Consider the following 11,391-nt stretch of genomic DNA (forward strand, 5'->3'; position numbering starts at 1 on the left):
ATTTAACATAGCGCTATTGTATCAACATCTTCAACCGCACATATTAAGGATTGCGTTGTTGTTGCATATTCAGTTGTTTACTATTTATTTTCATTAAAACATCAACAGCGCTACCGAGATGTAGCGTTGTTGAATAGAATCTAATTGCAGCGTTATCTGAATTTTGCGTTGTTGAATAGAATCTAATTGACAGGGCAGTCGGAATTATGCGCTTTTGTTAAACTGAACTTATTTTCCAAATTAACAGCGTATTCGTAGTTACCCGCTGTTAAATTAACATTTTATATAACTATAAAATATTTATACAACATGAGCTTACGTAAATTAACATGAAATTGCCATGAAGTAGATTATTACTATATAATTGTGTTTATTAATACGACACTGGATAAAATATTAAACATTACATTTTATTAATTTGTTTTTGTATTTTTTAAGTATTGATAATTTGTTTATTGTGTTTATTAATAAGGAACAGTGCAAAATTATTATAGAGAATAATCATCCAAATAATTAACAAAAAACAAAAATTAACATCGAAAATAATTGTTTTATTATTCATTCAGATAGGCAAAATACATTATAATGAACTAAATGATTTGGTAGAAGAGGAAATAATTTTGTCCACAATTTTTTCTTCGACTCCTATATACAAATCTTGTATAATAGTTCATTGATTTCCTTTTAAAATATGGGTCTTTTTGTCATGAAGGAAATCAATGAACTTAATGAATTGCTGCAGATGATGAAGAAAATTAATTCATTGATCATTTTCCTTTTATTTCCTTTCAATTGAAAGAGACCAAAAAATTGAAAGAGATCAATGAACTAAATTTTCATCAGCTCACACAAATCTTGTATGATAGTCACATTCCTTCTGAAATCTGGGTTCTTTTGCAAAATCAAAACTTGTTAAAGACCTCATTGTCGTGATTCTAAAACAGAAACACAATTTTTTCTTCGACTCCTCTATACAAATCTCGGTTTTTTTTCTCTTTTCCACTCTTTGCAGTATTGCTCTTTTTTTACTACTTTGTGTTTTCTTCCTCCTATCTTCATGAACATACTCTTATAGAAACACATATTCTTAGACTCTTAGCTTAGTGATGAAATAGAACATTGAATGAACCATAATATTTATAGATGAGCAACCACTAATATTTTAACAAACGAAGAGACGAATAATCATTAATATTTCAAAAAATGAAGAGACATATAATCATTCAACCGTTAATATTTCAACAACCAATAAATACATAATCACTCAACCATTAATATTTTAACAAACGAAAAGACGCATAACTATTCCACCATTAATTTCTCGGACCCTTAAAAAGTCGTAAAACACCAACAACGCATAATTAAGCAAGTGCGGTTATTATGTCATCTTCAACATGTTTCCTTAAATATGCGTTGTTGCATATATTCACATCAACAATGCTTTCTATCAAATGCGATGTTAAAAATAAATCATTCAAGTCAACACTAACATTATTGATGTTCAACAATGCATTATCAAGAATGCGATGTTGAAGTTACACAAATTAACAGTTCCTGCTTTATTACGCGTTGTTGATGTTCTTCCGCCTCATTTTCAACAGCGTCGTTCAAAATTAAGTTGTTCAATGACCGTTGTTTATTACAATATCTTACATAGTGCACGTTTAAGAAAGCAATGTTGATATCACATCTTCAACAACGCTCACTCGAGAGAGCATTGTTGATATGACATATTCAACAACGCTGACTTGAGTGAGCATTGTTGATATGACATTTTCAACAACGCTCTTTTAAGCAACTTTTGATGCTTAAACGTCTTATCATATCAACAACGGTCATTTAAGAAAATGTTGTTATTATGTTATATTCAACAGCGCTCTCTCAATCTTGCGTTCTTGAATTGATGTAAATTAACAGTGTTTGTTTAAAGGTGCGGTGTTAAATAACACTCGTTCAAGTCATCGTTAATTCAACAACACTCGTTCATGCTTGTGTTGTTGAATTTATATCTGACTATTTAATGTAATTGTGTTTGCTTTAATGGCGTTGTCGATTATCTTCCGCCTCGTTTTTAATAGCGTTGTTCTAGCAAATATGGTTGAATGACCATTATTAATTGCAATATATGGTGTAATGAAACTAAAAGAAAAGAAATAATAATTATTTATAGGTGATGATGATATCACATTTTATACTTTGGTAGAATAAAATGCGTGTATATATATATTTAAACTATGATAATTCTTAATTAATAGAAAGCTAGCCCGTCTTTGGTCAAATACAAATAAATAGAGGTGAAATCCTTTCCAATTTAACATCCATTAGGTTTAATGATTATGATGAAGAGTATCATGATAAATTGAAACATTAACTAAATAGTGCACATGATAAATTGTGTAACATAAGCGAACACTTATTTTTCAAACCCACACCTCTAAAGGAAACAAATGGAAAATGAATTAATGATAGTAAGACATGTAAGAGAATGAGGCATAAGTGACGAGAGTAGGCTCTTCCTAGCATTGGATAGTCCAATATTAAATTCAAATATAGTGAATAGAATTTTTTAACCGACCATATTTTAATTTATTTTTTAATAAAATAAAAAATTATCAAACTTCATTTTTTTCCTATAATCCAGTAATGAAGTGAAAGACATGATGATCTAATCCCAGTCTTATTCTTAGATAACAGCAACAATTCAGTTTTGTTCTTAGATAACAGTGAACTCACTACTTCTCAACCATATAGTTGAAAGCCAAAGAACAAATGAACATATCACTCAATTTCATATCCTTCTTGCTGCAATATCTTAACCACTTAAACCGTTGTTTCAAAAGTCGCCGGATCATGAAAAACCCTTGCCATTTCTGCTACCTCGATAACTGTATCATCGTCGCTTTTGTTGTTATCTTCATCTCAGCCATTATTATCTCTACAGTCCCTTCCATGTTCTAGAGAATAACCATGTAAATCAAGATCTCGGTAATTTGGTATTCTTTGCCCATGGTGGACAAAGATCTCCTTATAAACCTAGTGTTTCCTATAAGAGAGGTTTGTGGTCCCACCAAGTCATGTGTCATATGTAACTCGGCTTCCGATAATAAGAAAGCAAAAATCTCAAACCCTAGGAAAAAGAATAATAATAACATAGATATAATTTTTTTAATTGGCATGTATAAAATCAAAGGCTGACTACTTCATAGCAAGACTTGGATCTCACTATTTAGAGAAGTCACTGATTGTCAGTCTTATCTAGCAACTGATCAGTCTAGACAATTGAGTCTTTTCTTTATGTTTTTTTAGGTTTTCTAATGTAACGAAAAAAATGAAGACCCCCTTTGCCTATCTTGCCATTAATGTCTCAAAAAGTTCATTCTCCTATACCTTAGTCAATCAAATTCCAATAAATAATATAAAACTATTAGTTTATATTTTTATAATTTTTCTTTTTAATTAAATATTACTTTCTAATTGAATGGACACCAAATGAGATAGGTGATATTCATTCCATCTTCACTCAAATCATTAGTATTATTGGCATAGTTAGAGGCCGTGATTCCATTTCCTTTACCAAAACTCAACCCCTCATTCTAATCTTTCACTTCCATTAGGCCAATTGGGTAATCATTTTCAACAATACTCATAATATTCATGTGGGCCAAAGCTAACATGCGAACTATGAGATAGTTCGAATGGATGTGAACTGAATACCAGCGGTTAGATCAGTTTTCTTGAAATCTCAGCCATTAATTTTCAACCGGTAACTGGGTAGAAATCTTATGCATGGAAGTCGTGAAAGACATCCACATAAAAAATAAACTCATTCATGAAAGTTGTTAAAGGCGTTCACGACTTCTGTGTGGGAAATAAAGTCATCATTGAAAGTCGTGTTGCCATAAGACGACTTCTAAGTAAATGTAATGAACAAATTATCTTGTAGCTCATTTAGTAAATAGAAAAGTAGGATCGAATCTTGAATTCACCATTTTAAACTACTTGTTATAAATCAACATTTTTGGAAGATTAATCATTGTGGGCTTTTTACCTAAAAAAAGAATTTAAAATAATGAACATAGGGTTAGAACCCACAACCACTTAAAATATTCCTATTTACCAAATGAGCTGCAATGTAACTTATTTATTAAATTACTCAGAAGTCGTATTATAGAAAACTGACTTCCATTCATGATTTTATTTCATGTACAGAAGTCGTGCATGCCTTTAACGACTTCTATGAACAACTTTATTTTTTATACATAAGTCATGGATGTCTTTCATGACTTCTAAAAGGTGCATAAAACAGTAATCAGTTACCAAGTTTTTTTATCTAACAGCTATAAAACAGTTGCTTCAAAACGAACTAATATGCGGTTCGCATATTAGCTTTGGCTTGTCCATCATGTATGACCCAGCTAGGCATGTTGCTTATTTAGCATACAATATATAAAATAAAAAGTGAACAACGTTTATGAGATATGGTGATTCACACAATTGTTTTATAAGGCATTTTTAAAGTGTGGGTTTCAAATTAAAGTTTGTGACAACAGTTTAATTTGGCAACAGAAGAGTATTATCAAATAAGTTTCTAATATTGAAGGGGAAGTATATTTAGATACAACACAAATAAGGAAATAGAAATTTGACAAAAACCAGTTACAATATATAATATCTTGTAAAACAAGCTTATAAAATAATAAAACTAAAGAATAACACAACATGAATCCACTCATTGAGGATCTTTAGTTAACCCCAAATTATTGATGAAGTCCGGAAAGAAATTGCAATTATCGGTGGCATAATTTGGCTGAAACAATTCAAGTTACAACAACTGTAAACTTAATAGACTGTTGTTGTAGCTGGTGGAGGTGGTGACTTGTAAAGGTAAGGAATGTGATATGATGGAATGTGGGCATGATGAGAAGGTGGTGGAGGAGATTTATAAACATATGGAGGTGGTGGTGATGGAGAAGACTTGTAAACATAATGAGACTTTTCAACATGTGGTGGAGGAGGTGGAGATTTGTAGACATATGGAGACTTTTCAACATATGCTGGAGGAGGTGGAGACTTGTAAACATAAGGAGGGGGTGGTGATGGAGATGGTGGTGGAGGAGACTTGTACCCGTATGTAGACTTTTCAGTGTATACCGGAGGAGGTGGAGACTTGTAAACATAAGGAGGGGGGGGTGATGGAGATGGTGGTGGAGGAGACTTGTACCCGTATGTAGACTTTTCAGTGTATACCGGAGGAGGTGGAGACTTGTAAACATAAGGAGGGGGGGGTGATGGAGATGGTGGTGGAGGAGACTTGTACCCGTATGTAGACTTTTCAGTGTATACCGGAGGAGGTGGAGACTTGTAAACATAAGGAGGGGGGGGTGATGGAGATGGTGGTGGAGGAGACTTGTACCCGTATGTAGACTTTTCAGTGTATACCGGAGGAGGTGGAGACTTGTAAACATAAGGAGGGGGGGGTGATGGAGATGGTGGTGGAGGAGACTTGTACCCGTATGTAGACTTTTCAGTGTATACCGGAGGAGGTGGAGACTTGTAAACATAAGGAGGGGGGGGTGATGGAGATGGTGGTGGAGGAGACTTGTACCCGTATGTAGACTTTTCAGTGTATACCGGAGGAGGTGGAGACTTGTAAACATAAGGAGGGGGGGGTGATGGAGATGGTGGTGGAGGAGACTTGTAGATGTATGGAGACTTTTCAGTATATGCTGGAGGAGGTGGAGACTTGTAGACATATGGAGGAGGTGGTGATGGAGATGGTGGTGGAGGAGACTTGTAGACGTATGGAGACTTTTCAGTGTATGCTGGAGGAGGTGGAGACATGTAAATATAAGGAGGGGGTGGTGATGGAGATGGTGGTGGTGGAGACTTGTAGACGTATGGAGACTTTTCAGTGTATGCTGGAGGAGGTGGAGACTTGTAGACATAAGGAGGAGATGGTGGTGGTGGAGACTTGTAGACGTATGGAGACTTTTCAGTGTATGCTGGAGGAGGTGGAGATTTGTAGACATAAGGAGGGGGTGGTGACTTGTAGATGTAGGGAATGTGATATGATGGAATGTGAACATGATGAGGAGGTGGTGGAGGGGATTTATAAATATATGGAGGTGGTGGTGATGGTGGTGGAGGGGACTTGTAGACATAAGGAGACTTTTCAACGTGTGATGGAGGAGGTGGAGACTTATAGGTATAAGGAGACTTTTCAACGTATACTGGAGGAGGTGGAGACTTGTAAATATAAGGAGGTGGCGGTGATGGAGATGGTGGAGGAGGAGATTTGTAAACATATGGATGAGATTTGTGAACATGTTCTTGGGGTAATTCATGATCATAAGTTAAATATTCTGCTTGCTTTGGTGGGCTATAATCGGTTGGCTTGGATCCATAGTAAGGATTATAGTCAGCAGCAACACTAATAGCAATTAGGCAAAATGCCACAACATAGAAGAGTTGAGGCCAATGCCTCTTTCCTGGTGAGGTTCCCATATCTTTTGTGATTTTCAATCTCTAGTTCTTACTTAGAAGATTTATTTCTAATACTTGCTTCTCAAACTATGCAATGTAACCCCTTTTATAGTGTTGGCCTTCAATCATAGCTCTGGAATATTTCTTTTCTTTCTTAAATACATTAGCAGTGTGGATTCACAATTTAAAATATGAATGCTACATACCCTTTTGTCAAAAGCATTTAATATTTGAAGTTGTGGTATCCCATTATGTGATGAGTTTATATTTCTCATAGTCATCACAATATGAGCTAGGAACAAAGTCATGGAAAGAGGGTTGGTACTAATTGGTAATGGGATTATAATAAGATGGAATTTTATAAGCTCCTGGACCACACGTGTAAAGCAACCAAGAGGGGATCAATTTATGCACTCCATCAATTTATGAATATAAGATTATAAGATGCACAAAATAATAAAATCAAATACCATATTTACTAATAAGGAGGGAAAAATTAGGAAGTTGTAAGTCAAAGGAATATTAGTTTGTTTCCAAATTCTTTAAGAATGACAATCTTCATCTTTTCCCCAAGAATGTCAAACAACAGAGAAATAACATTTTCTATTTTTATTTTCTAAAGTTCAACATTAAACATCCAACAAGCTAAACTTAAAAAAAGCGGTCTAAAGTGAACCAAACTTCACATTCAACAAACATTTCTTTCTCCTAATCAAATAAAGTTCGGCAATATATCTGATCAATCAAAATGACATCATGGAATTTTGGATGCAGAAAGCTAAAATTTATTCCTTTGTTATAAAATATAAGTCACTTATGCCTCATTCTTTATCATATCTCACTAGCTTTTTCCATTTGTTCCCTTCAGAGGTATACAGTGCTGATTAGTTTAGCACCCTAAAAATGAATTATATATATAACCAAAAAAACAAAAAAGAAAATCTTCAAAACGAAGTGCATTCACGAATTATCATGTGCAGCATTTTAGTCAATATTCCAATGAACTTGATACTCTTTATCATAATTGTTAACACCTAATATATTTTAACTTGGAATTGATTTCACCTCTACATCTTTGTGATTGAGTGCTTGACCCCGATGTACTAGTTTATAAATATTATAACGTATTCTATCCCTAACTATTACCTCCTTAATTAGATCGGGTTTCTTATAATTTTGTAAGTGCATAAGGAGTAACTGCACAAAATTTACCATCACTTATGTTTCTAAAATCTAAGGCTCCCTGATACGCATAATCTTCAAATGAAACAAACTGCATAATCTGGAAATGTACCAGTGAGGATTATAATACAAACCCTAGGTTATATATTGTTTCATGCTAGCTGTTGGAAGAGATGCTTTAGCATTAACAAGGCAAGTTATATTGGAATGAGATACCAGGAGTGGTATACTACTCCAAACTTCAGAATTTATCAAACCATCAATACAAAAATTCAAGTGTTTAAAGTTTATAAGGTTGTGCGTTTCTCAATAGCAATATTATATGTGACTAATAACGGGGCATTGTTTCAAGTGTTATATGTTTGATTCTTCTTAAGTAAAGTCTCGGGTTCGTGATTTGTGGATGGAAAAAATATCTGCTAGGAAAGTTAGCCTCACATATATGTGAATTCTAGTTTAAACAAGAATACCTTCAGTGCGATGGTATAAATGGGAAACCAAAAAATATTATATGCGCCTATTTTACTTTGTGAAATCAAGTTTTTTAGAATCCAAATTGGGTCCAATGATGCTTATCAATTAATATGATTCAAGAATTCACACAACACTTTTTAAAAAGAAATCTCCCTATTTTATAACCATTTATCAAAAGTCTTTTACTTTGGAAAAAAAACGAGTAAATTATAGGTGGTTAATTAGGATTTAGATGTGAGAAGTGAGGGATAAAAAAATGGTAGCAAAATTGTATTTATTTATTTATCATGAACTAGTAAATACTTTAATTTAGTGTTCATTTTGGCATATGTTGAATTACCTGCCTTTTATTTTGTTCTATTATTGTTTTCTTAAGAACTGCTCTATATGTTGCAAGGAGCTATTTCCTGACATCTTCGGTTTATCCTTGAATACTTATTTGTGTTTTATTTTTCCCTCTCTAAACTGTGAAGTTGGATTTGGCAAAGAAATATGGGAGCGTGGGTTGAATCATATTTTAGCATGCATAACGTTAGTAAGATGTAATATATATATATTGATAATATAAGTGATAATTTTTATATTATTAACAAATTATTCACTATTAATTTATTAACTATTATTGACTCTTAAATAAGAATAATACAAATTAATAGTGGAAAATTTGTTAATAATATATAAAAAACTATATTGTATTATGATTTAATTTAATACTTCTGTTTATATAGACAATATTCTGCTATGATTTCATGGACTGACATGCTTGGTATAATTTTTTATTGTTACTTCATTCACCCACAATCAATCAAATCATAAAATAATAATTAACAAAGCTAATCAAACTATACATGAAATAACCAAATCATGTCAGGAAAAGACAGATTAGAGAGGCAAATGGGTATTTGACTTATGATATTTCACACACTTTAGGGCTTAGGCATTATCATAGTCACCGTTTCTATAAAAAATAAAACTAGTGGAACTAATTAGAGCTGGGTGCTTAATTTGGAACTGGGATTTGTTTCTATTTGTTTCTCTATTCCAAATCAATCAAATTCTATTTAAAAAATTTATTTTTGATATTTTAATTTTTTGATTTTCTTTTTAAATATATGTCAACTTTCAATTAACACCATTAGCTATTAAAAATAGAATGGCTAATCTTCATTCCTTAATTTGAGTCGTATATTACTTGTACAATATTTAATCCTAAAGTCTAACAAGTACTTCAGTTAAGCCATCCCATTACCAATTAGTACCAACCCTCTTCCCATGACTTCTATTAACAAGTACTATGACATATATAAAATCACTTAATGGGAAACCACAACTTCCAATATTAAATGCTTTTGACAAAAGGGTATGTAGCATTCGTATTTAAAATTGTGGATACCCACTGTTAATGCATTTAACAAAGAAATACTACATAGCCATGATTGAAGGCCAACACTATAAAAAGGGTTACTTTGCATACTTTGAGAAGCAAGTATTAGAACATAATAAATCTTCTAAGGAAGAACTAGAGATTCAAACTCACAAAAGATATGGGACACTCGCCAGGGCAGAGGCACTGGCCTCAACTCTTCTATGTTGTGGCATTTTGCCTAATCACTATTAGTGTTGCTGCAGATTATAACTCTTACTATGGATCCAAGCCAACCCATTATAACCAACCAAAGCATCCACAACATCCTATATACTATCCCAAATCACCGCTTCAACATGTTTACAAATATCCTCCATATGTTTACAAATCTCCTCATCCACCACCTTCTAGTTATGTCTATAAGTCTCCATCTCTTCCAGCATACTTTAAAAAGTCTCCATATGTCTATAAATCTCCACCTTCACCACCCCCACCTTATGTCTACAAGTCTCCACCTCCTCCAGCATACACCGAAAAGTCTCCATACATATACAAGTCACCTCCACCACCATCTCCATCACCACCTCATCCTTATGTCTACAACTCTCCACCTCCTCCAGCATACACTGAAAAGTCTCCATACATATACAAGTCACCTCCACCACCATCTCCATCACCACCTCCTCCTTATGTCTACAACTCTCCACCTCCTCCAGCATACACTGAAAAGTCTCCATACATCTACAAGTCCCCTCCACCACCGTCCCCGTCACCACCCCCTCCTTATGTCTACAAGTCTCCACCTCCTCCAGCATACACTGAAAAGTCTCCATACATCTACAAGTCCCCTCCACCACCGTCCCCGTCACCACCCCCTCCTTATGTCTACAAGTCTCCACCTCCTCCAGCATACACTGAAAAGTCTCCATACATCTACAAGTCCCCTCCACCACCGTCCCCGTCACCACCCCCTCCTTATGTCTACAAGTCTCCACCTCCTCCAGCATACACTGAAAAGTCTCCATACATCTACAAGTCCCCTCCACCACCGTCCCCGTCACCACCCCCTCCTTATGTCTACAAGTCTCCACCTCCTCCAGCATACACTGAAAAGTCTCCATACATCTACAAGTCCCCTCCACCACCGTCCCCGTCACCACCCCCTCCTTATGTCTACAAGTCTCCACCTCCTCCAGCATACACTGAAAAGTCTCCATACATCTACAAGTCCCCTCCACCACCATCCCCGTCACCACCCCCTCCTTATGTCTACAAATCTCCACCTCCTCCAACATACACTGAAAAGTCTCCATATGTCTACAAGTCCTCTCCACCACCATCCCCGTCACCACCCCCTCCTTATGTCTACAAATCTCCACCTCCTCCAACATACACTGAAAAGTCTCCATATGTCTACAAGTCCTCTCCACCACCATCCCCGTCACCACCCCCTCCTTATGTCTACAAATCTCCACCTCCTCCAGCATACACTGAAAAGTCTCCATACATATACAAGTCTCCTCCACCACCATCTCCATCACCACCCCCTCCTTATGTCTACAAGTCTCCACCTCCTCCAGCATACACTGAAAAGTCTCCATACATATACAAGTCACCTCCACCACCATCTCCATCACCACCTCCTCCTTATGTCTACAACTCTCCACCTCCTCCAGCATACACTGAAAAGTCTCCATACATATACAAGTCACCTCCACCACCATCTCCATCACCACCTCCTCCTTATGTCTACAACTCTCCACCTCCTCCAGCATACACTGAAAAGTCTCCATACATCTACAAGTCCCCTCCACCACCATCCCCGTCACCACCCCCTCCTTATGTCTACAAGTCTCCACCTCCTCCAGCATACACTGAAAAGTCTC

The 11,391-nt window shown here is 35.4% G+C and overlaps 2 protein-coding genes and 1 long non-coding RNA gene across 3 annotated transcripts in view; 2 read left to right on the plus strand and 1 right to left on the minus strand.

Annotated features, from left to right (window-relative positions):
- Nucleotides 1–4,667: 4,667 nt before the first annotated feature.
- On the plus strand, nucleotides 4,668–5,193 carry LOC109339350. The gene is made up of 3 exons (XR_002106653.1): nucleotides 4,668–4,961; nucleotides 5,013–5,108; nucleotides 5,157–5,193. It is a non-coding gene; the product is annotated as an uncharacterized LOC109339350 (long non-coding RNA).
- Nucleotides 5,194–5,199: 6 nt separating this feature from the next.
- Nucleotides 5,200–6,573, minus strand: LOC109339352 (extensin-2-like; the record flags this gene model as incomplete). Its single annotated transcript, XM_019576773.1, has 4 exons — nucleotides 6,275–6,573; nucleotides 5,536–6,211; nucleotides 5,440–5,502; nucleotides 5,200–5,406 (listed from the first exon to the last, which is right to left on the minus strand). Coding segments are annotated over exons 1-4 (1,176 nt in total), but the record flags the coding sequence as incomplete, so codon positions are not given.
- Nucleotides 6,574–9,683: 3,110 nt separating this feature from the next.
- LOC109339353 (extensin-2-like) overlaps nucleotides 9,684–11,391 on the plus strand; it is a 2,146-nt gene continuing 438 nt past the window's right edge. The window contains exon 1 of the mRNA XM_019576774.1: nucleotides 9,684–11,386. Within this exon, the coding sequence (XP_019432319.1) occupies nucleotides 9,684–11,386 (1,703 nt within the window). The remainder of the gene's footprint in view (nucleotides 11,387–11,391) is intronic.

This window comes from Lupinus angustifolius, unplaced genomic scaffold (assembly GCF_001865875.1).
Source record: "Lupinus angustifolius cultivar Tanjil unplaced genomic scaffold, LupAngTanjil_v1.0 Scaffold_74_4, whole genome shotgun sequence".
NCBI classification, from domain to species: domain Eukaryota; kingdom Viridiplantae; phylum Streptophyta; class Magnoliopsida; order Fabales; family Fabaceae; genus Lupinus; species Lupinus angustifolius.